Source organism: Thermobia domestica, chromosome 16 (assembly GCF_964235325.1).
Source record: "Thermobia domestica chromosome 16, izTheDome1.hap1.1, whole genome shotgun sequence".
NCBI lineage: Eukaryota > Metazoa > Arthropoda > Insecta > Zygentoma > Lepismatidae > Thermobia > Thermobia domestica.
This window is the reverse complement of record NC_137469.1, coordinates 142,940,748-142,967,401: the sequence shown is the minus strand read 5'-3', so window position 1 is coordinate 142,967,401 and position 26,654 is coordinate 142,940,748. Positions and strand designations below refer to the sequence as shown.

Genomic DNA, 26,654 nt, shown 5'->3' with positions numbered 1-26,654 from the left:
CACGGCTGTATTAAGATTGGAACTACAATTAAAGCAAATATGCTGATATTAAGAACTCTAGTACTGTGTGTTTAGAACTGTAAGGGTGGTTTACGCATGCCTTACAATTATATGTTAGTGTATGTGCCGAAGCTATTTGTTGCTCTTAAGATTTATGTGTTTGTCGACCTTCTTTGCTATTGTTAAAGTTTGGGTGCTGGTCAAAATTATATATGTATATGTAAATGCTAAATTGACGCAATATTCTTATAGTCTGGGTATGTATCGAAATTGTTAGTTACTCTTAAAGCTTGGGTGTGTGTCGAAAATGTTCGTTACTGTTAAAGCTTATGTATGTATCGAAAATGTCTGTTATTCTTAAAGCTTAGATGTGTATCGAAAATGTTTGTTATTCTTAAAGCTTATGTATGTATCGAAAATCTTTGTTACTCTTAAAGCTTGGGTGTGTGTCGAAAATGTTTGTTATTCTTAAAGCTTAGATGTGTATCGAAAATCTTTGTTACTGTTAAAAACTTAGATATGTATCGAAAATGTTTGTTACTCGAGGAAAAGGTAGATGATTTTTTTTACCTATTTGATATATATATAGTATAACCGTTCATAAGCTAGTATTAGATTCTTCAGATGATAAAAGATATATATTACGAGATGGTGAAAATACATTAGCTTGGGGTCATTATAAGATAAAAGAGGAGTAGTTGTAGTTTTAGTTATAAGTTTTAGATGTAAGTTAGTTATAAGCTTTTAGATTGTAAGTTTTTATGATTTTAAAATGTCATAAAAGCCTATGCGATCTCGCTTTAACGTTCTTGTTATGGAAATACTTTGCGCTATGTATAGCTAGTTGGACCTCTTCTGTAAATGCTTTGTGCTATCCTGTGTGCTGGTCAAAAATATTGAAAGGGGGAAAGTTGTCTGCAGAACATACATACATACCCTACAAGTTTTTCTGGTTTTTATATTAATATTAAATAGAAAAAGAACTTACATATTACAAACTACATTTAATGATAATAGTTTCATTTATTTAGCAAACTAGCTGAGCGTACGAAGGCAATCTACAACAATAGGACACAAAGTGGTAAGCAGTCAGCCAGGTCCTCTACTTAAATATACTACCAAGGTATTGCCAGAAGTAAAAGAAACAAGAATTTTAGGAATGATCAAAAAAGTGGATCAAAAGATTGCAGTTTTCGCCAATAATTAGTTTTTGGATCAGGGGCCACAACGTTTCTGAACGGCCCCTATATTGAGTTTTCGTATTTTCTACGGAATAAGACCATCATACTGGGTTAAGTGATAATTTCGATTTGTCTACACTATATGTAGTTCTCCAGATATAGGCCTAGAAGAAAATTTTTGATTAAAATATAATGGATATTTAGATCCCAAAACAAATTTTTAGGATAGCAAACTGCCGGGACCTCCCGATTGTAAAGCAACAACGCAAACCACTAGCTTACACCCATTAAGTGAAAGGGCCTAAGAACAAGGGTGCCGATTTCTCTGCCAATTTAGGGGGGCTTATCGAGATGCAGAAGGGTTATATGAGGATTTTGACCGTTTTTCGTGTTATGTTGCAAATTTTATTTAAATTTTAATTTACGTGTAAAGAAATAGATTTTGAGAAGAAACTTGCGCAGAACGCCGTAATACTTTGTTGCCAGATTTGTAGTTTTACTGTGGTAGTCACAATAAGAAAATTCCTGGGTTCTAGCCTTGTAGTTCGAGAAGCGGAAATTAGCTCTGAATTGTGGTAATGGTCGAAAACTATGTTTTTCCAGTAAGTATCCAAGCAGAATTCCATAATTACTTCCTATATTATCTGACATCAGTAAACATTCAACACTACCTGGCAACGCCGCACTATTCAAGCAGTGTTTAGCATGGCACCGAGAACATCTAGTGATCCACCTTAATTATTACGTTATAAACCGACGGTCAAACAGCGTGGCGATAAAGGAGAAATCAAAATATTTTGACCATTTCGTTATGTAATACTTTCAAGCCCAAGTTTATATTGATATTCAAATAATTTCCACAATGAGGCAAGCAGGGAAACAACCTTCACTTGGTTCTTTTTAATTAGTGGATTAGAATTATGTGGTGGGAAACAATATTTCATCAAAATAACAACTAATGCTACCACTAAAAATATTGAAATGAAATCTCTCAGTTTAGCGTTCAACAATTATGCTCTATAGGTTAAGGGAGACTGATGATTAAGTGAAATGGAAGAATCGCTGGAATGAGGATGTGGGAGAAAACGGGAGTGGCCCGAGAAAGCCTCCAAACACAGTGTTGCCCACTACGAACTTACTTGCCCTGGTATTGAACCAGGAACACCATACACCAGAGGTTAGCGCTGTACCACTCAGTCATCATGTTCCCAGCTAACACTAAGTAATAAATAAATAAATATAAACGTACCTCAAGAAAACTTTTTGCTTCTTCCAATAAGTGCAACGCTTTCAAAATTCTGTCTGCTTTCAAAGCTGCTTCTCCAGCTTCTAATAACACACTGACTAGTTTATCCAACATGCCTAGAAGGTTAAATGATTATAATTCTATCATAACATATAAACGTAGCTCACTCTGGCTTAGTTAGATTTAGGATTAAGTTATATCCTATTATTTAAACACCTTGGCAGATATGGATGCTCTAAATAATTGATATTGAAGCAGTTATAAAGTAAAAATAGCTTTCTAGATTTCCAAACCGTGCTATGCATAAGTGTCGAAAGCCCTATAGAACGACTATGGCTATTGATAGGTATCAGATAGAAAACGGTAAAGGTAACTAGAAGCACTTTCTTTCTTTTTTTCTTTCTTCTTCTTCTTCTTCTTCTTTTTAAAGCAATTGATTCAGCGTCTTAAGAATGGGTTTCATCTCCAACGTTAATCGCATATTCAGCTCGGAAGTGGTAGAAATCATCCGTTTCCAATTTCGATTATGATCGCCGTAGAACAAAAGTGGTAATAAACAGTGTTTCTTTCAGAAGAAATGTTCCGGGAGGCACACTTAGTATTTGGAGGGGCAGACAGTGCTTTCATACAGTACTATTTTATTTATTATTATATTATAGACGTATTATTTTTGTCTCCTATGGGAGGGCAATCTCAGAGCTCTGGGGGCAGTGACCCCCAAAAAGCATGTCTGGAAGAAGCACTGGTAATAAATACCGACAAGCTGTTGTTTGGAATAGATTCACGTTCTGAAAGAAACATAACCGCATGTTATTACCAAAACTGAATGTGGTTGAAATTTACAAGGACTTCCTGTTTCAATATTTATTTACAAAGAGCAAAAAGGATAATAGATATCGACAAGTATTTATTTTCTTGGAATCGCTTAACTGTCACAACAAAGAATACCATTATTGATATTACTCTATTAAAACAAGAAGTAGTAAAACTTACTACTTCTTTCGATTTCAACACTGATTGCCATACAACAAAAAATCGCTAATGAACAGCGACAAGGGGTTTTTCGGAATTCATCGAGCATCTCAAGGAAATAACATCTCCACCTGTAATGCCGTACTGTACTAAAACGGAAAGTAGTAGAGTTCACTAATACTTACGGCTTTAATATTGATCTCGATGAAACGAAAACGACAATAGATATTGAGAAACAGTTTTTTGAAACGATTTAGCGTAATCCAAAAACGATACCATCTCTTGAAGTATTATTGTACTAAAACTGGAAGGGTGAAAAATTACTAGCGCTTCCGGTTTCAACGCTGATCGTCATACATATAAAACAACAATAGATAGCGACAATAGGTTTCTCGGAATCATTTCAGCGTGTCAAGAAACATATCATCGCCACCTGTAACACTCTAGTAAAACCGGAAATGGTACAAAATTACCAGTAATTCCAATTTCAATATTGATTTCCATAGAGCAGAAACGGAAAGAGATACCTAGAAACAGTTTTTCAGAATCAATTCAGTGTCCTAAGAACTCCTCCATGAATTCTCTATTCAAACCTGACGTGGTAGAGATCAGCCACGTTGATTGTTACAGAACAAAAAAAAGGGTAATAAATACCGTCAAGCTATATTTTTTCAAGGAAAAATACCATTTGTATCCGTATCACTCTATCAAAATCGGAAGTGGTAGAAATTATTAGTATGTACAGTTCCGGTATCAATATTGATTTCCAACAAGGATGAACGGTAAGATGTCGAGAAACCATTTTTCAGAATAGATTGAGCGTCCAAATAATAAATTTCATCTCCAAAATTGACCCTATATTCAAACCACAAGTGGTAGAAGTAATTCATTTCCTGTTTCAACCCTTATCGTCATAGAAGAAGAAGGTCAACAGATAAGATGATTTTTCTTTTTTTGTAATATTCAGGGTCTTAAGAACAGACACCACCTTCTTCTGTATCTCTCTACTAAGACGGAAATGATAGAAATTTACTACTTAAAAGATTTTTAACTCTCAAATTATCCTCGTATTACAGCTGGAGTTATAGATCTATTATAGGGGCGGATAGGCATCATTTGGGGGCGCGGAATCATTTTCCCACAAGAGCTACTAGCATCTCAATGTCACAGATCAAGTTGCAAAGTTTCCTTTCCGCAGTAAGTCAATAATATTAACAATTAACAATTAAAACCTTATATTCGCTCATTAGCATATTACTCTGAATTGTTTAAAGCATTACACGAAGTTGAAGGAGTATGTATACTATATTACAAAATTAGCATGTTTTAGTGTACTACTTTTTGATGTTACTGTATCTATCACCTTTTCGTTCAAAACATTCCTTAAGAAATCTTTTTTCAATAGACATCAACACAAATGTTTCCAAATGTTCCTGAGACCTGGTACTGCTTAACCTATTATTAATGTATTTCAGTTTTGAAAAACTTAATATATGTTATCTGAGTTACGGGCTAAGTCAATAGAAATTTGTATGCTAGTAGCAAACCTGGATAAGCATTACTGTACAAATTACAAGTCTGCAAAACTAAAAAAAAGTACATTGGGCAACTTTTGCAACATGTTTTGCACCCGTCTTACTTCTGAAAAAATATTTTCTTCTAATTCTGAATCACTTGTGCCATCAGCACAATCAGTCATTTCTTCTCTGTTGTACCAAATTTCTCAAAAGTTAAGCGGGTTTGCATATCCAGGCTCCTAACTATGAAAACATTTACGATCACTCCAACCCCAATCATTTCACAGATTCAACCTGTTGTATATAAGTTATTAGGACGTAAAATTGAACATAATTTATACGAAAAAGACTTTTATGCATTGCAAGACCTGTAACAGCCAAATATTCAGCACAAACTTATAGTCTTATCGACATAAAAAAAAGAAGTGTGGAGCAGGAAACTACTTTACCCAAAAGTCAAAAGAAACTCACTGAAGACATACGAACTGGTCAAAAAAAAAAAAAAAAAAAAAAAAAACTGGTCGAGCGGTTTGGGTCACTAGTCTATCAATTAGAAGTTTATGTGTTCAAACTCTGAAGGGAGTATTCGTTTTTTTGTTTTTTTTAAAAGTGTGTTCCTATTTTTACCAGAGGACTGAGAACATTTCTTTAAATAAATCTTTGGCAACTACTTTTCTCTCAAATTCCATTAGAAGGGAACATTATATGAATTGTAAATCTAAAATCCAAAACTGAAAACAAAATATTATGTTCAATATTTCATTATTATCCTTTGATTTGTAATGAAAAACTAATTATAAGCATTGACGATTTCAGAAGATTTTTCCCCGGTAATGGTCAATATATGAATGAGAGAAAACTGATAAAACATTTTTAGTCCACTTTGAGCATGATCGAAGATAACTTATGGCCACGAAGGGGGAAATTTATGTCGACAGTGTCTCAAATTCTCCCACAGGTCATGCCCTGAAATCATCAGTTTGAAAGGTTTCCTTAACCAATAGAATATTACATTTATTTCTCGTTCTACGTTTTGAAATGGAAAAATCATAATTTTAAAGTGAATTATAATACGATAAGCATAAAGATTTATAGAACTAACGAAGTAAATATTCTTGTGTAAGTTATCGATTTCTAATCAGATTAAAACTCGAATATTCGTTTGCATCGCACTTTAAAGTAAATCCTCTCTATATATAATTCTTACTGGAAAGTATGTTTAACTCCAATTACTTAATCAATATTTTTAATAATATATTTTTATTGTAATACTTTTACCGTATTCAATGTTGTATACACTTCATTTCCCAAAGCAAAACCTCGCAAATGTATAGTGGACTAGTGAATATTATCAAATAAATTATCATTATGTTTACATAAATACCCTATCGCCTCATTTGAAACTTTGTACTTTAAATAATAATAATAATAATAATAATAATAATAATAATAATAATAATAAAATCATAGCCATACCTTTACCAGAATTTCAGGCTTAGTCAATAAATGATTTCAACGTGGTCTCTATTCGAAGTTCTATTTAATCGAATCCGATAGAAATACAAAGAGAAACTTCGAGAACAAGTAAAAGAAAAATGTTACTTTGGTCGGATTGGAAGTAACTTTTAGGAGTTCTTTACAATTTACAAATAAAAGCCTTAGACAGGTTTTTCTTTTCTTTAAGTTAACTTATTCACCGAACGTATTTGAGTAACTTGTCTCTATTTTCTACTCGGTTATATACGATTTACAATCATTTTCGTTAATCTTGAACGACAAGAACACAAATACAAAAACATCTGAGAGAATTAAAATTCCAAACTCCCCCACCGGGAATCGAACCCGCAACCCCATACAGCTTGGCACACGTGCTAGCCACTAGACCAGCGGGAAAAGCTAGTGAATTGCATTTTGTAGTATCTGAAATTTACTCCTACTTCATCCTGCTGTACTAATGTTTACCGTATTCGTTACTTTGAGCAATGATATATGTTATTCATATAGGTTCTATTACATATTCGTTCATAAATATTATATAAATTATCAGAATTATTCATGATCTTCCATGGAAATTCACTTGTGCATGCGCAGTAGAAACACAAAAATGCAGTTTACTGACATTAGTCAGAATGCAAATTTCTAACAGGCTATCAGAATTCCTTAATGGAAAGTAGTGGTTCCCAACCTAGGGACGCGCAGCTTCCTCCTGAGTAAGCATGAAGTGGGAGTAACGGGGCGAAAGCTACTGGCAGAAATGAATTGTGAAATAAATTATTATTATTATTATTATTATTATTATTATTATTATTATTATTATTATTATTATTATTATTATTATTATTATTATTTGTCATACCGCTAAATCAATTTCTTCACTGCTTTTTCGTCACAGCCCAAAACCTAAGCGATCTGAATGAGAATTTCTTCCACTTTTACTTGACTATAATTTCTCCTCGCAGACTAACAGATAGTTCTCTACAGCCTTTAGAGCTAGGCGTTTTGACAACTTGTAGAAATTTGCATTGTGATTCGTATTACCAATGACAGTAAAGTGGATCTTTCTGTTTCTACTGTGCATCATCAGCATCATTATATCAGAAGTATTCCGCCATTACCAGCGGGTCACTTACCGCAGCTGAGAAGCTGCCATGCTCCACAATCTTCTGTTAACCTCTCCATTTTCACATACGATTTTTCTGTTTTGATATCGCCAATAGTCTAATTATGTTTCTGTATAGTCTAATTCGTCCCCTCCCTCTCTTTCCTGCCACCATACCCTCTAACACATCCCTCATGATACAGTTCCTTCTTAACCAATATTCCAAACAGTTTCTCTTCCTCTTCTTAATACAGTGAAACCTGTCTTTAGCGGAATCGAATGGGACTTGCAAAAATTTCCGTTAAAATCAGGTTTCCGCTTAGTGGAGGTAGATCTTTCCCTTTTTTTTTTAAATACATGCTTATAAAGGGGCATACTGAGAAAATATATTGCTGTACGTACATTGTTCGATTACAGTACTTCTTTCTTCTACGAATAAGTACACAAAAAATTTAAAATGAATACAAAATATGCTATGCAGACGTTTTCTTTATTTTTCTAATAGCCAAGCAGGGTTTTCTGTGTACATTGCTGCTTGGCTGCTTTACTTTCCGCATACACTTTAGCCTGAGAAATTATACTAAGTGAATCAGAATCATTTTTTCGTAATGCAAATTTTTGCATTTCATTTAAACTTCTGAGAGCATTTTAATATGTATTTATTCTACACTCTTCTTGGAACTCGGTATCGTATTCTTCTTCTTCTTCTATCTCGCTTTCTTCTCTCCGACATTCCGTATGATTCTTGATCAAGTTGCGTGGATTAAGGACAATTTGTGGGGTGAATATGAGTAGTGATTGGAGAAGGTCAACACTGTCCAAAAATATTTAACAAAAGAACGAAAATTTTATCGCAGACAGTGTAATGTATATGTCTCACAGAATGTCTAAACATCTTCTAAACGCTGTAGTCCGGAACTCAGAATTTTCCATTAAGTGTTTATTTTTCTTTCCGTTGTCCGCGTAACACAGTTTCCGCTTAATGAAGGGAGTTTTACACGTTTTCTTCTCCAAAATTCATGGGACCGTGAAATATTTCCGTTTAAGACAGTTTTCCGTTTAATAAAGGGTCCGTTGAAGACAGGTTTTACTGTAATATTTTTCTCCTTCCATTTCCAACCCTCTCATTCGTTTTCTTCTCGACCTAGCTATTTCCATTCTTCTCCCCGCACATATTTCGAAAGCCTCCAATTGTTTCTCATCATTTCTGCGTAATGTCCATGTTTCTGTCCTATAAATACAGTAAAATACAGTACACGAAGCATTTTATTAGTCTTTTTTTGCAACTCTAAGGCCCCACAAAATAGTATATTCTTCATCCTAAAGGCTTCTTTAGCCATTTCTATCCTTGCTTTTATTTCACGTTCGCATGTCATATCACTAATAACACTACTCAGACATCAAAAACTAGTCACCTGTTTTTTCCCGCTGCTACTTCTATATTTGACACCGATCGCTTCGTTTCAATCACCATGGATTTTGTCTTTCTAACATTTATTTTCATCCCATATTCTTCAGAAGCCTTTCTCAAGTTTTCTACATCTTATTAATTTTCTTTTTAGATTCTGCAACAACAAACATATCAACCCCAAACCGTATACACCTCATCATTCTATCTCCTACCGAAATTCCATCTTCATTATGAAAACTCATTTTTGCTATCTCTTCTACTAGCTATTAAATAATGTCGGCGAAATATATAATATCTGTTGAACTCACCTTTCAATTACACTGTCTGTCTACTGTGCATGCGCCAGTGAATTTCCATGGAAGATCATGAATAATTCTGATAATTTATATAATATTTATGAACGAATATGTAATAGAACCTATATGAATAACATATATCATTCCTGAAGGTAACGAATACGGTCAACATTATTACAGCAGGATGAAATAGGTGTAAACTTCAGATACTACAACATGCAATTCACTTGCTTTCCCTGCTGGTCTAGTGGCAGTTGCTCGGCAGACGCCGTGCCGTTCACCTCGTTGTTCCGGTAGGTGTTCGAGTGGAAATAGTGAGTGTGTTAACTTGCTTCAACTCAACCTGCCTTGTCAAGTGGAGTATTTTCTACTACCAAGTAGTTCGAGTTATATTTACTCTTTTCATCATATTGTCTAGTGTGAAGTACAGGTTTACCTACTAAGTGCATTATGTCTGTTATCCGAGTGAATACTTTACGTTTGTCATTTCAAGATGTTGTGAACAAGCCTAACACATTGGTCTTGCATGAATGGATCCGCAATACTTTTCATCTGCTTCCTGATCAAGTTGTCAGTATTGAGTTTGATTATAGTCGCAAACAGTTATATGTTAAGTTAATCTCACAAGTGCTTTGTGAACAAATTCTGTTTCGAGTGAATGGAAAGGTTAGTTATTCAGATGATCTTGGTACTTATAACATTTTAATCGATTCTGCCAGTTCCAATATTATGACTGTCCGTTTACATTTGGTACCCACCGAGTTGGAAGATCATCATATTTCTCGTGTGCTTTCTCAGTACGGCGAAATTAAGTCAATTGCAGACGAAATGTATTCTACTGGACACATCTATGAAGTAAGGACTGGGAGAAAGATAATACGTATGAGCATTAAGCGCCCCATACCTTCTTATGTGACTATCTGTGGTTTACGTTTGTGGTTAACGTATGGAGGTCAAGTTAAAACCTGCGCCATTTGTGACTCACCAAATCATTTTCTGATGGAATGTACAAAGCGTCGTCTTCCTCCAACCGTATCAGCTTCAGTATCCAGTGTCTCACCATCCAGAGCCCCGCCCATGCCCGGCAATTTGAATAAAGTGGATACTCAACCGAACGTTCATTCGTTTACTAGTTTTCCTGTGTTAAGTGAGAAACGTCCTCCAACTTTACAGGAGAACCTTCCACCTTCAACTGCAACTGCTGCAAGTCCTTTTGCTAAGACACTCAATGAAACTGAATCCACTTGTCCGCTTGGTGTCCCCCCTAGTTCTACAGCTGCATCTCACACCAGTTCTCCTGCTATTGCCTCCCAGCAGACCCTTGCTTCTAATGCAACGCAGAGTGACTCCTCCAGTTCCACTACCATAGCGCCTAATAGTTCGGATGTTCCACAACAGAGCATTACTGTTTCAGCATCTTCCGCATCGGAGATGGATACGCTACCTGAAATCACGGTAAGTACCCCACCGTTAGTGGGCATTGATGACTCTCACCAGGAAGTGACGGATTCTTTCGATAGAGATTCACCATCTACAGAAGCATCCCAGCTTCCCTCTCTACCCGAGAAGAGACGTCGCAAAGGTCGATCTCAGTCTTCCCCTCGTGATACATCCAGTAGAGCCAATAAACTTCAGAAAACTAAGTGCGTTCCCCCCGTAAACAACAATTGTGTGTCTGGTTTCACGAGGTCACGAGTAGATCCCCATCATAGTGAAGCAAGTGCTAAGACAAATGATAGTGCTACCTCTTCGGACAAGTGATCATATCACCTTCCAGTATAGAATGGGAATGTGTGCGAGTGTTGCCCCCCGTCTATGTTTTTTCAAGTGTATTGTGTCATTTCTTTGTGTCGTGCTTTTTTGGTGTCTTTTTATTTTTCTGTGGCCATTAAATATGTATGCCACGCGTATAGCCACTCTTAATGTCAATGGCATTTCTAGTCTCACCAAGCAAAAAGCGCTAGCCGATTACATCAACCAATCGTCCCTGGATATAATTTTCCTGCAAGAATGCAATATTGAAAATTTCTCCTTTCTTTTTAATCATTTGTGGGAAGTCAATCCTTCCGAAACTGGTTCTGGAACAGCCATTATATATCGCAAAGATATCTCATTAACCGCTTTCTCAAAATTTCCGTCAGGACGTATTATCGCAGCCAATTATGAAAGCATACACTTTTGTAATCTATATTCGCCGTCCGGGACTACCAAACGTGCTGAGCGAAACTCCTTCTATCTCACCGACGTTCCAATGGAGTTACATTCTGGTACCAGAGATTTGATTTGTGTAGGAGACTACAATGCAGTGTTAGATCCTATAGATTCAAGTTTTGGTTACAATACTTCTCCTACATTACGTAAATTGATTCAAGACTTTAAGTTAGTTGACGTATGGCGTCATTATAAAGGTAACACCCCAGGGCACACTTTTTTTCGACGAAATGGATCCTCACGTTTGGATAGGATCTATGTCAGTACCACTTTAATTAATTTTGTGCGCTCCATAAACGTTCAACCGGTATGCTTTTCTGATCACTGTGCTGTGGTTTGTACCATTGATCTACCCATCCGTAAGTACTTAAAATCATCCTTTGTTTGGTCACTCAATAACAGCATTTTACCTGACGAGGATCTACAGTTGCTAATTACCAATAGGTGGAACTATTTAATGCACTTTAAATCTCAAAAGAAAAGTTTGTTTTCATGGTGGTTACATCACATTAAACCGTCCTTTCGGTCTATCTGTAAACAGCACTGCAAAGACAAATCCTCTCTTCTTAAAGAGCAATATAATTATTACCATCACTTATTATGTGACTACTATAAAGAACTTGCTCAAGGAGTAGACGTACTCCCTCGTATTAAGGAAATTAAGGCACTCCTACTCACTTTACATCGAAAAAAAATCAAGGTTTTTTCACGAGAGGCAAAACAACGATGCTTCAGCATGAAGTTCCCTCTTTACATACAGTTATCTGTGAAAGGCGCAGAGGTAAACAAAACCTTATTTCCAAGGTCTCCTTTCCTAACGGTGTAGTTCACGAGCATGATCAGGTAATCCCAGCTTTGTACGATGCATACCAAAACCTATATTCCCCCGCTCCAACCCAATCTTCTGACCCGTGCTTCGAGCGTCCGACCGGTACCTTCACCCCGGAGGCTCGTAACATATTCAATGCCCCCTTTACAGAAAGAGAAGTCAAGCAAGCTATTTTTGCGGGGAAGTTAAATAAATCTCCGGGACCCGATGGTCTTACATTAGAATTTTACCGCCAATTTCACAGCATTCTTACGCCTTTTCTCACAGAAATGTATAACGAACTCCGACTCACGCCCACGTGCATCTCTTCCTTTACCGCTGGCATAATGGTACTTGTACCTAAACATACAGGTGCGCATGACTTTGATAATTTTAGACCGATTACCCTCCTTAATGTTGACCAGAAAATTTTATCTCGTTGCCTTGCCTCTCGTTTAGAACCGTTTCTGAATCAAGTCTTACACAATGATCAGTATGGTTTAAAACATACAAAACCTATGTTTTTAGCACTAAGTAATATACGAGAAGGTATTCATTGGTGTCAGAAAACAAGTTCTCCGCAGGTCGCTTTATTGGCGCTTGATTTTCATAAGGCATTTGACAGATTGTCACATGATTACATGTTTAAGGTACTTGAAAACTATGGTTTCGGAGACAGTTTTCTTAATTTGATTAAATTTCTTTATACTCAACGATATGTAAGATTAAAGGTTAATGGTGCACTTACATATCCTATCAATGTACGTCGAGGTATTGCACAAGGTTGCCCCCTGTCTTCCATTCTGTATAGCTTGGTTCTTGTTCCCTTTCTTTTAACACTGGAACAACAACTTCAAGGTTTACAGATTGGTGCAACATCCTTAAAATTACAAGCATTTATAGACGATATACATTGTTTCATTACCAGTCCACAGGAACTGTCACGTGTTGAACTTCTCATATCGAACTATGAGTGCGTTTCAGGTGCTATTCTCAATAAACAAAAGTCACGCCTGATGTGTATAAATCCGGCTGACCAGCACGTGTATTTGTCTACGTTCCCCTTTACTGATCGCATCAAAATCTTAGGCGTAACTTGGCAACGTCGCATAGCAGATACTATAGACTACAATTTTCATACCACAACCTGTACTTTGGTTGCACTCATACACCAAAGTAAAGTCCGGCAGGTCAGTCTTGCAGGCAGAGTATACCTTTTAAATGTTTTTATTTTTAGTCGTCTTTGGTTTCTGACTCAATTTTTTTCCTTGCCGAAGAAATACCTAAGTATCATACGAAAACACACAGGGCAACTGTTGTGGCATAATCACTGCCTAAGGGTAAGTCACGAGACTGCGTGTTTATCAAAACGTGATGGTGGCCTTGGCCTTAAAGACATTAAATTTCAGAGCTACTCGCTGCTGATTCATCGCGTCTGCCAAACATTATGCTCCTACTCCGAATCCTTTTCCAGCAAGGCGTTATGTGTACCACTACGTCATATTGAGTTACAAGCTCCCCTGCATATACAACCTTGGATTTCCCTTGTGCCATACCTCAAGGACGTATTTCTTGATATTAGTTACTCGCTTATCGCACGGAGTCACCTTGAAGATCTTTCTGTTAGACAATTATATAATCATTATCATGGCACCACAACTTCGGTTCCCCGTATTGTAGAACATTACCCAATGACAGACTGGAAGAAAATCTGGGAAAACATTCATACTCCGGTATTGTCTCCTGCCATGCAATCTCTTTGGTACAGTGTTGTTCACAATATATATCCTACTAACGGGAGACTTTATGAATTGGGAATCTGTAATATTTCTTTCTGCGGTACTTGTTATGTTCTCGATACTCTCCAACACCGGCTCGAAAGTTGCCCACGAAACACAGCTATATGGTTTCATTATCAAAAAATCATTGCCCGTATCTGCAGAACAACTCCTTCTAATATTCACTGTACGTCATTCATGCTGCTTCCAGATTATCAATTTTATCCCAGCACTAAACATAACGCAATTTTATGGATCACGTCCCAAACTATCGATATTCTTTTATGTAATGATTTTAATAATAATGTGACTTTGTTTGTCAATCAATTATTGTTCCGTATGCAAACTCTAGCACTTTCAATTCGTAAACAAAAGTTTGCTAATTTTCTAGCAGCAATTTATTGATGTGTCTATTGTACTTTTTTTTTGTTGGTATAATTGGATGCTCACAGTACAATTTTCTTTGTTAATCCTTTCTGATGTAATTGGCTAAATAAGAGTACAATAAAGTATTAAAAAAAAAAAGTGGCTAGCACGTGTGCTTAAGATGTATGGGGTCCTGGGTTCGATTCCCGGTGGGGGAGTTTGGAATTTTAATTCTCTTAGAAGTTTTTGTATTCGTGTTCCTGTCGTTCAAGATTAACGAAAATGATTGTAAAACGTATATAATCGAGTAGAAAATAGCGACAAGTTACTCAGATACGTTCGGTGAATCAGTTAACTTAAAGAAAAGAAACAAAGTGCCTAAGGCATTTGTCTATAAATTGAAAGGAACTCTTAAAGATTAGTTCCAGTCCAACATTTTTCTTTTACCGGTTTTCGAAGTTTCTCTTTGTATTTCTATCGGATTGGATTAAATAGAACTTCGAATAGAGACCACGTTGAATTCATTTATTGACTAAGCCTGAAATTTTGATAAAGGTATGGCTATGATTTTATTATTATTATTATTATTATTATTATTATTATTATTATTATTATTATTATTATTATTATTATTATTATTATTATTATTATTAATATTTAAAGTGAGAAGTTTCAAGTGAGGCGATGGAGTATTTACGTAAAGAAAATGATAATTTATTTGATAATATTCACTAGTCCACTATACATTTGCGAGGTTTTGCTTTGGGAAATAAAGTGTATACAACAGTGAATACGGTTAAAGTATTACAATAAAAATATATTATTAAAAATATTGATTAAGTAATTGGAGTAAAACATACTTTCCAGTAAGAATTATATATAGAGAGGATTTACTTTAAAGTGCGATGCAAACGAATATTCGAGTTTTAATCTGATTAGAAATCGATAACTTACACAAGAATATTTATGCTTATCGTATTATAATTCACTTTAAAATTATGATTTTTCCATTTCAAAACGTAGAACGAGAAATAAATGTAATATTCTATTGGTTAAGGAAACCTTTCAAACTGATGATTTCAGGGCATGACCTGTGGGAGAATTTGAGACACTGTCGACATAAATTTCCCCCTTCGTGGCCATAAGTTATCTTCGATCATGCTCAAAGTGGACTAATAATGTTTTATCAGTTTTCTCTCATTCATATATTGACCAATACCGGGGGAAAATCTTCTGAAATCGTCAATGCTTATAATTAGTTTTTCATTACAAATCAAAGGATAATAATGAAATATTGAACATAATATTTTGTTTTCAGTTTTGGATTTTAGATTTGCAATTCATATAATGTTCCCTTCTAATGGAATTTGAGAGAAAAGTAGTTGCCAAAGATTTATTTAAAGAAATGTTCTCAGTCCTCTGATGAAAATAGGAACACACTTTAAAAACACAAACATTCCATACAGGGTTTGAACACATAAACTTCTAATTGATAGACTAGTGACCCAAACCGCTCGACCAGTTCATATGTCTTCAGTGTGTCTCTTTTGACTTTTGGGTAAAGTAGTTTCCTGCTCCACACTTCTTTTTGTTTATGTCGATACAACTATATGTTGTTTGGTGAATATTTGGCAGTTACAGGTCTTGCAATGCATAAAAGTCTTTTTCGTATAAATTATATTCAATTTTACGTCCTAATAACTTATATACAACAGGTTGAATCTGTGAAATGATTGGGGTTGGAGTGATCGTAAATGTTTTCATAGTTAGGAGCCTGGATATACAAACCCGCTCAACGTGGGGATTTACTTTTGAGAAATTTTGTACTTGTCTTCACGACTGACTTTCAAGAATTCCCATTTCCTTGAAAAGTCCTTGGAAACATCTTTACTGATTTTTTTCAGAAGATGAGTAAGTTAATCGAAAGCCGTGTCTCTCCGGAAGCCGGAAGTTCTCTTACTTCGTTGAAGCTTCTAGGATCCAAACAATCCATAAAGTATCTTGCTTCTTGAATGTTGAAGAAAAGCTAGAAATTATCGTATCCAATATTGTGTTCAATGCTTCGATACAATATCTGGTTATTGGATCGGAAGCAGATTCATCTTCGCATTCATAGCAAAACATTATTTTCCACCTCCGAAATGAAAATGAAAAATGAAATGAAATCTTTAAGTTTAACGTCCCACGAATATGCCGGTTAGGCTAAAGGAGACGGTGATATTGAGCAATGAGTGAAGGGGTGGAATGAAGAAAGTGGAAGGAAACGGGAGAACCCCAAGAAAAACCACGAACACGGTGTTTTCCACCACAGAGTCCATATGACGCGAGCTGGGATCGAACCAGGGACCCCAAGCACCGGAGTCCACCTCCGAAGGTGAGGTGTCGACGGGTCAGTAGATACAAAGAAATCACGTTCTAACTCTTCAAATTTATTATTGGCCCATTCCGCAAAATTTTAACGCTGTATTCTTAACATTCAAAATCAACTGTCTTCTCTTTCACCTGGGACAGAGTAGTGTGACCATTCGATACGACCTACAATGGAGATAATTTGACAAAGAAGTCTTCACTTGAACTATTTTCAGGAATACTTGTGCTGTCAAAATTGTTTCAAAGTCGAGAAGATTTGCATATATCCTTTCGCTTTACACCTAGTTTGTGGCTTGATATTTTCTGTAGAAGCAATTTTCTTCATTGTTATGTTCAACTCTGTACAAAGCTCTTTCTGGCTTCGAAAGATGACCAAGCTTTTCTGCAAAGCTTTTCCACCATCCTGTTTTCGCAACAACTACAAGATGCCTTTGTTGACATTTGATCTTCCAAGTGGCTATTCGCAGATAATAATCACGCATAAATATCGCACAGTCATTCAGCAGAACAAACAATGACACAGAATTAATGCGACTTTTTGTCAAATCACATATGACAAGATTGAGTATATGAGAGTAACACAACACGTGTAACTGATCATAAGTGTCTTGAAACATCCAAATATTGTCCTTGCATATTACTTGCGCCATCGGCTGAATTTCCAATACACTTCTTAATATCAAGGTTCAACTTCTGCAGAATTTCAAGCAGGAAACCACATAGATACTGGCCTGTGGTAGGCATGCATTTTACAATGGTAACAATAAATTCTTTCTTTAACAATATACCGTACAACAATATAGCACTAGCCTGTTGAGTAGTGTGTAATAGAACAGAAAACGCTCCAACTTCAGAGACTTCTTTCGAAATAGAATGTCTGATAAATGTGTTGATAGCATCCGAAACAAAATTCAACGTGTTTTTTGAAAGTTATGTGACCACAATGCTGCTTACTTCCCTTTACGTTACTCAGTTTACTCTTCTCGATGACCTTCTCTAAATTACTTTTAAGCGGATGATTGAACTTGCTTAGTAAAAGAACAATATCCAAAAAGTTTCCATGATCTGCAGCTGTGTTTTCCAGCCCTTTTCCCTTGTAAGTGAGCCCGTTTTTTTTTTTTTTTTTTTTTTAAACCAATGAGTTTCAGCACTTCGACAACTCGATGCATTACATTCGATGCCCGATGCTCGATATTCGACATTCTTCTCAACCTGATAATACGGTTGTTTTATCTGTCCATGAGAAAGTAGTTTCTTAACACTATGTTTTCTTTTTTTAGATACATGAGCATTCATGCTGGAAGGCTCGTATTCTCTTACTCGCTGATAAGCGTGTTTAGTGTTAGTTCGTCATGTACAGAGCCTTCAAGAAACGTGTTTATTCAATGTGCAGAATAAGCTGTGCACGCGCTGACAGGATTAAAAGGTATGCTTTATTTTGGTTGTTGGGGATGGAACTCAGAAACTTGACGATATCATCCCCTTCTGGAGGTATCAAAGAGTCCGTTTCTCTGTTTCCTGCTGTATCACACTTTTCAATGTTTTAGCTGACTTCGGGACGGAATCAGTATCTCTAGAACTGAGTTTTTCTGTTCATTTTCTTCTTTGACACCAACAATCGTAGCTGATGTTGGAAGCGCACCACTTTCAAAACTCATGGAAGTGGAATCCTCTTGTTCATTTTCCACTCTGAGAGTGACATTCGTAGCTGATGTGGTGGGAGCACTAATTTCGGCAATCATGAAACTAGAGTTTTGCTGTTCATTTTTCACTTTGACAGTAGCATTCGTAATAAATGAGGTGAGTTCGCTAATTTCAATAATATATTCAGTCTGTTGGTAGTCAGTAGTTGATAGTCTTGCAGGTTTGGAGTCACTAAATAGGTATGTGATCTTGCAGGCCATCAGCATCTGCTTCCAAAATCTTTGCCTTCTTTCCACAACGCCGCAATGATTTTCGCGATTTAAAGCTTGGTCTATTCTTGCGGGCGATTCGTTAGGGGGCGCACCGGGTGCCGCCCGGTAGCCCGGTGGCCCTATCCAACCCTGGAAAACGACAGGATCTTCTCGTAATCTCAACTCCCTGTGAAAATGTTGCTTCCAGAACTGAAGATAAGCGACAGGTGACATAAGCTCCGTAAGATCTGTATTCCTTACGAAATTCTTATTGGAATCACTGAAGCCAAAACAGCAGACGATGTAAGTTGCTCCTGATCTGAATTCTTTATGAAAGCTTTGCTCCAAAAACCAAAGAAAAAATAGCAGATGATAGAAGCTCTTAGTGAATTCTATTCTATATGAAAGATTGGTGGAAGAAGTTAAGCTACAATAACAAACCAGAAAGGTTATTACTAATCTGTATTCTTTACGAAGGTATTGCTGTGAAAAGTGAAGTCAAAATATTGATAATAAACGACAGAATCTACTGACGACTTCTATTTCTTGTAAAACTTTTGCTGTAAGAAGTTAAGCTAAAACAACAAAGAAAAAATGATATTTCTAATTTATATTCCCGGTGAAGCCTTGCGGCAAAAAATTAAGTCAAAATAGCAGACGATGTAAGATTTTGCTTTTCTGTATTCCTTATGAAAGATTTGCTGCAAGAAGTTTAGTCAAAATAGCAGAGTAGACGTCTGTGCTTTTTTATATTAATTGTGCATGTATTAAATGTTAGTACAAAAAGTAAGCCAAATGAGCTTCTACAAAATTTAGACCATCTATAAGATTTTTGTAGCAAGATTGGTTTTGTTTGCATCTAGGAATGTAGAAAAGTATGTTCTCAGCAACCAATGCACTTTGATCTGCTTCTATAGATGTATGTCACGAGTGAGAACTATTTAAAGCTAATGTAATTTAAATTCCAAACAAGAACTTCTGAAGCTATTGTATTGTCTATATTATTACAAATCGATGTAATATTCACTACTTTTGCTTTATAAATCACGATAATTTGTACCAACTATTAGAAAGAAAATTATTCTATTTAATAAACCGAAACCAGTATATATTCTGGAGAAAATACTACATTGCTCATCCTGTATGGCAAATTTCTACCACTTCACGTCTTAATTAACCAGTGAAACAAGTTATATATGTGAAAGGATTGACGGTGTAAAGATCAATAATAATAATAACAATAATAAAATATAAATCACTAACATAATAATAAAATTAATATCTAAAATCAAATTAGAAGATGATAAGTAATATGTATACGATTAGAACACCAGTCTGTCGCTTGGTAGTTTCGTGGAAAATCATTACGCCACAAATTCTTCAAGTAAATCTAACCAATTATAATGCTAGTTGGGAAACTGAGGTTTGGAAGGTGCTACGTAGATTTACTCAAAGGTTACACTCTCATTTTCGTGCACTCCGCTAACGACGCTTCTGTATATATATATATAATTTATGACTACAAATATGTTCACAATATCATAATAGTTATAGTATGTTAATATACAGTATGAAGTTGAAAATCCGAACTAATTGGGACCACAGGTAGCTCGGATTTTCAAATTGTTCAGATTTTCGAAAATGACTAATAAAATGCCATTTAGGCTTAAATATACTGTACGGTATGCTTGATACAGTGGTTATACAGTACATTCAGCAATTACAATACCCTATGTAAGGCTACTTACATTTATTGTTTCTGAGGAACCAGCATGTACCCACATGCGCAAAAAAAAAAAAAAAAAAAAAAAAATGCGCGTATATTGTAACTCACGTTTTCTCGCATTTATTCCATTTTCGTTACGTTTATGAGTAAAATTCAGTTATTAGTATGTGGAGATAATAGAAAGCAATCCATTTAATGAGATAGAAAGCAATCCATCTATTATATGTCCAAAACATATAATAAAATAATAAAAATATAAACAAAAAACAAAATTACGCTCGGTTTAGTGTATACTGGCACCATGATTTCCAGAGATTTTTCAGTAGCAGAGCACGATCGCGAAGGAAAATTGGCAATACGCAGTGAACGAGTTGGCGGAAGGAACACGAAAGTGGAGTAAAAAATTGAATTTATTGATTTAAGCCTAGTGTCCAGATGGTTTGCCAAATATAATTTTGTTTCTGTAACTAAGATGTACGAAAATATAGAATTAAACAGAAAAACTCTTATCTTAAGGTTCGAAGCGATACGCACCATGGCTATGAACATTGTTTGTTAAGAAAAAAGAAAGCGAACAAAACGTAGTCTCCGTAGTTAGGTAGATAGAGTGGCGGAATAGCAGTTATTTTATTATTTTGACGCGAGATCGAATCCCATCCCATCCCATATTTTTTTCAAAACATTATAGGAAGTGTATAATTTTGATGTTCATAAGAACCGAAACAATATAATAAGGAAATAACTTATTGATAGTATCCTTTAATCGACGTATTTATTCAGTATTAGAATATGTGTACTATTGGAAGCAGCGATTGTTTCAGTTTATGGTCTTGTATGCACTTCCCCTGCCCGTTATTGAACAGCAGACAACTCACTTCGGATTTGTGTGTCAGGAACAGGAAAAAGAACATGTGCGACCCATACAGTCTTTCCAGTCTCACCCCTTGTTACATCGACATGACGTTACATCGAATGTTAGAAGAGCTTGCTGTCATGAAAAAAAGAAAGAATGGAAAAAGCTGATGTCAAATTACCGTTTGTGTGTGTGTACCTGTGTTTTTCTTTTAGAGTATTGACTCTCTCCCTCTCTGTCTTTTTATTATTTTTTTCATATCCACAAGTGCAAGAAATGCAATCATAAGTCTATGTAAGGCATAAAGAATGCTTTCGTTGAACGAAACTAAATTATACAGATCTATGTATGCGGAATACGAATATTTCCAAAAGATAGCATGAATATAAACGATAATCAAACCAGATTTCTACATTATATATTAGCGTGAAAAACTGATATTAAAATGATATAACAAACAGGCATAAACTTTTTTCTAGCATGGCAACACATTAAACGTAACTCATTAAATTTTGGGGATTACAAATCATCACCTTACCTGTCGCTGTATTCCTATTCGTTTTCACGTTCGAGCAACTAAAGGAGAAATTGTAGTGATAGTGATAAAAATCGAATTCGAGATTTCAATGAATTTAAGTTTCACCCCCCACATATCGAAAAAGTGATTTTGATGTCTGTTCATCTATTTGCCTGTCGGTTCGTCACGCTTTTACATGCATTCAAATAGAGGCCATACTGTTCGACATATCTGGACCGAATTCTAGACATGAAGTTTTTATAACACTTTATCGTTTCGAATTCTATATCCTCCGAGACCTAAAAATAAGGGTAGTTTACTGAAGAATGAAAATTTAAAATAATTAAATTGTCTAAAAAATATCTGTAAAGATTTTGCTCAGTTTTTTACAAATATATATTTTAATAATAACCTTTCACCGTAGTATGAATCACTTTTCTGAAAAAAATCATAAGGTGTAATTTACAGTATGCGATGAGTTTTTTCGAACAATTTTCTTAATCAAATTTCATAAATAAATGTATCATTAATAACCTAACAATATGACACAACTCATTCGTCCTGTAAGCATTCAGAAGGGGTAGTTTACTCTTAGTTTACTCTTCTCCGACGATATATCCATTAACGCCTGACGCAATTTTGTTCATATTTTATAAATAAATGTTACATAAATAACCTAACGATATGGAATAATTCCATCATCCTAGAAAGCTAGAAGTGGTATATTACTTTTCGGAGCAAGTTTTACCCTACGATTTTGTCGAGAACGACTCAGGCAATTTTGTTCGTATTTCATAAATATCATAACTCGTTTGTCCTGAAAAGATATACAAAGGATATTTTATTCTTGGGGATGACTTTTTTGACGTTATTTCAGAAAATACTCAGACGCTTTTGCTCATAGTTCACACACAATTATTTCCTTAATAATTCTAATATACGGCATAAGTTATTTCTAATAAAAATATGACCAATGGGTACTTTACTTTTGGACGTAAGTTGCTTCGAACAAAGTTTTTCAAAACACATTATTTTATTCGCATTTCCCAAATAAATGTTTCAGAAATAGCTGCAGCCTAAGACAAGTAGTGTAAGAAATTCGAGCGAGAAAATTCAGTGCGTTTCATCCGTACCCACTCTTAAATATATTTTTAAATGTTACACCTAATCACAATTTTCCTAACAAAATCGAAACTTCTTTTTAAATGTGCCTTGCTGTGGCCAAATGGTTTAAGTGCATTGGTTCTGGATTTGATTCCCGGTGAAAGCTAGTGTATTTTTTCCAACGTTAAGGTATAGGTAATAAGTAGGTACATAGAGAAAAGTGTTTAAACAAGCCTAACCAAGCTAATGAATAATAAAAGAAATAATACAATATTACGAAATTATAGAAGAAACGTTGTTAATATTAGATATTTGCGTATGAAATGTCCAACCGTATGACTGTCAACTTCAAAGGTAAGAAAGTGGAACATCCAATACCAGGTTAATCAGTGGTCTCTAGGTAAAGCTATCCTACTAGGAAGCGATTGAGATAGCAATAAATGTTGTAATCGCTGGGAAACATGTTAGGAGAATACATGGGTGAGAGAGTCTAATACTGCAACTCATGAATACTCTGCACCTTCGTTGAGTATTGAAGTGCGTAGGCTATGTAGGTTTGCATTGAAATGAGCATTAATACTCAATATCTGTTGAACATCACGGGGGGCTTGCGGACAGGTTTGCAGTGCATTTCACGGTGTTCGATATTGTAACGATACTAGCGAACTCCTGAGCATTCCCCACTGTACACTATAAATTAAATTCGTGCTTAATTAAAACTCTATTTGTTAAATTTAACACTGCTAACCATTATCACCTCTGCACTACGAGCAAAAATCCGCCAGTAATTCTTTATTTTTGCCCTTTGTTTTAGCACCATAAATGTCTTTCTTCATAAATTTCTTTGTCTATGGTTTTGCATATACGTAGAATGGATATTAAATTTTGACTTCTACGCCGTATGTATCTAATTACAAACACAACAAACAAGGAATATATAGTTTGTGTATGGAAAATCATATACGAGGCGCTGCATGGGAGAGCCGTGTGCATACATATGACAGTCAACTTCCTAAGACATTTATAATAATAATAATAATAACAATAATAATAACAATAATAATAAACAGAAAACGAAACTTATTTACATAATTTATTTATTTAAACATGTAAGTGCAATGGTCTTAACTTATTTCTCTCTCCCTCTCTTTGAAGGCAACAACTCTTAGGGTGCCAAGACGTAGAAAAGGACTTGTGGCATTCACGACTATAGGGTGGTGTGTGGTTGGCACATCGGGTTCCTTTGTTGTTAGTCCCAGCTTTCTTGACCGGATGCAGTTATTCCCGGTAGAAAAAACAAGAAAATATGCCTTTCTAATACTATTAAAGTAAATAATTACACTCATTCCCTCAATGGGATCCTGGTTTGTTTAACTGTATACAGGCAGCTGATCCGTAGAAGAATCGTTTGATAATAATAAATAAAATAAACTCGACAAATATTCTTAAAAAATAGGTAAAAGTTTGCGTCACACTGTTCATTTTGCTGGGCACGCCAGTGTGCCGTGTTATCCAGCTGTGGCACACTGGAATATAGGGTATGGCTTTCTAATTTTTCCCAACTATTTTAACTGTTACAATTGAAATGAATCTATAACAATAAGAGAGTGAATTTAGTCTTCTTACCCTTCAATTTAGAAATAAGGTTCGCTAGAATTGTATATATAAAAATAATAATAACCAGAATTTTATAGAGTAGTTTGTTTTATTCGAAATTACATACTTCCTGCAACTGTTTGGGTTGGAAATATTTGAAATCAAATCTTTAAGTTTTACGACCCACGGTTATACCGGCTAGGCTAAAGGAAACGGTGATGATGAGAAATGAATGAAATGGTGGAATGAAGAATGTGGGAGAAAACGGGAGAACCTCGAGAAAACGCACGTACAGAAAACGTTTTATCACTGAGCCACCGCGGCCCCTCTGAAATTATTTATACGAAAGAGTGACAACTTTATGAAAACTTGATATCGAACCAGTGGCGTAGCAGCTGCCCCCGCAACCCCCGCAGTGCGAGGGGGCCCTAGCTATAGGGGGCCCCGAAGTCTTGCGATGAATAAAGATTTAAAGAAGTAGAACTTCAACCTTACTTCTGTCGGCTTTACAACTAGGGCCCCTTCTCTATACTTTGCGGGGGGGGGCAGCAAAAGTGTGCTACGCCACTGTATCGAACACATTTGTTTAAAAATACTAGCTTTTTTGTGAAATATTGCTTAATATTCAGGAAAACCTAAGTCAATAAAATAATAATAATAATCTTAAATTAAAAACTCACAGAACCTAGTGCATTGTCACAATTCCACGAATTAAAAAGAATTTGTTTACTTCTCATGTAAGTGTAGAAGGACTTAATCCCTCTTACTTTCAATATACGAAGGAAGTGTCTAACTGTCAAATGATATGCTACATAAAATGCCCTATGCAAAATAATGTAGTATAGAGTCATAATTTGTAGGTTGTCTAAAGAACACGTTTATTTAACAGGAAAGGAAGAAAATAGAAAATGCACAGAGTTGTTGGATATTAAATGTAGTTCGGATTAATGGAGTAAGACATCGTAAATAGTTTATTGTTTGAAATATACTGGGAGTGACCAAGCTATTACCTATGGAATATCGAAAGAGATACGTTAATGGTGTTAGTTGCAAACTGTTGTAGAAATAAAAAAATAAGGAAATCTCTAAAACTCTGAAATCAGAGATCCAAATTCACTAATTGTTAAGTAAAACTTCTAAATCTGACTAAAGCAAAAAAAGTATTAATGGCCTGTGTTTCAGACATATCATTCTCATATCAAAACTACGATAGAAGTAAATTATGAATAAAGGTGAATTTACAGTTCTGGAATACCAACAAATGATTTTGCTAGATGTAAACTTTGAGAAAATTTTTTTAATAAGCCTTTAGATTTATTTATTGGTTTGTTTGTTTATGAACTTCCCCATGCCGTAAACGTCGCCAATACCTAGTGGCCCACTTTCCGGTAAATGGCGATCATCGATATAGCGACGCGTCGAAGGATTGCCGCTAGTGTGCCACTAGTAGCAGGGATTCGTCGAGTCAAAGCAGATCTCTAGAATCGAGGGTATTGAAGTTACCACAGCGTAACAGCGAGGACTTCATTTTGATAAGAGCTCCTTTGATTTGCCACGGACAATCGTAAAGGGACCAACACGAACTATCGCCAGTCATGTGCATGCGGTTATTATTTTATCTTATTTTTTCCTGACGAATTGTTATTATAAGGACAATACTTGAGCTTCGGGGGTCAAGAATAATTCCTGCCTTTACATCATGAAGTGAAGAATCTTGAGATGGTTGCATATAATTGTATAAATTTAGATAGGAACTGTCGCCGATCACTAGCAAGTGAATATGGGAGAACTATGAAAAAAGTAAATAGACGCTTGCCATTTTGTTATAAAATTACATGGCGAGTGCATTTGATCTGATTCCAAACAGTTATCGTCAAATATACACGGTTAAAGGAGAACTCTGATTAGAAATATTAAAAAGACTTCAACGATTTATCACACTACAAGCTGTCTTAATAATCACTTCTGTGGCGAATTCAGAAGAACACGCAACTAGTAACTCTAAGGTTGGTGGTTCGCGTCCAGCTCAGAGCACTTCTTTTTTACTTTTTCAAAAATGTTTTCAGACTCACATTAATGCAAACAAATTACGCATATAGGCGATTTAACGTATTTTATGGGAATAATTTTGTGATCGTTGGCGTTCCGTCGACTTTCTGCCCCTGGTGGTATAATTTTCAAAACGGAAGTGGAACCACCGCCGATCGT

At 35.5% G+C, this 26,654-nt stretch overlaps 1 protein-coding gene across 1 annotated transcript in view; it reads right to left on the bottom strand.

Moving 5' to 3' along the window:
- Nucleotides 1-26,654, bottom strand: part of LOC145672643 (adenylate cyclase type 10-like) — a 364,033-nt gene that overhangs the window by 235,328 nt on the left and 102,051 nt on the right. The window contains exon 4 of the mRNA XM_081741805.1: nucleotides 2,431-2,543. Coding sequence (XP_081597931.1) covers nucleotides 2,431-2,543 — 113 coding nt within the window. The remainder of the gene's footprint in view (nucleotides 1-2,430; nucleotides 2,544-26,654) is intronic.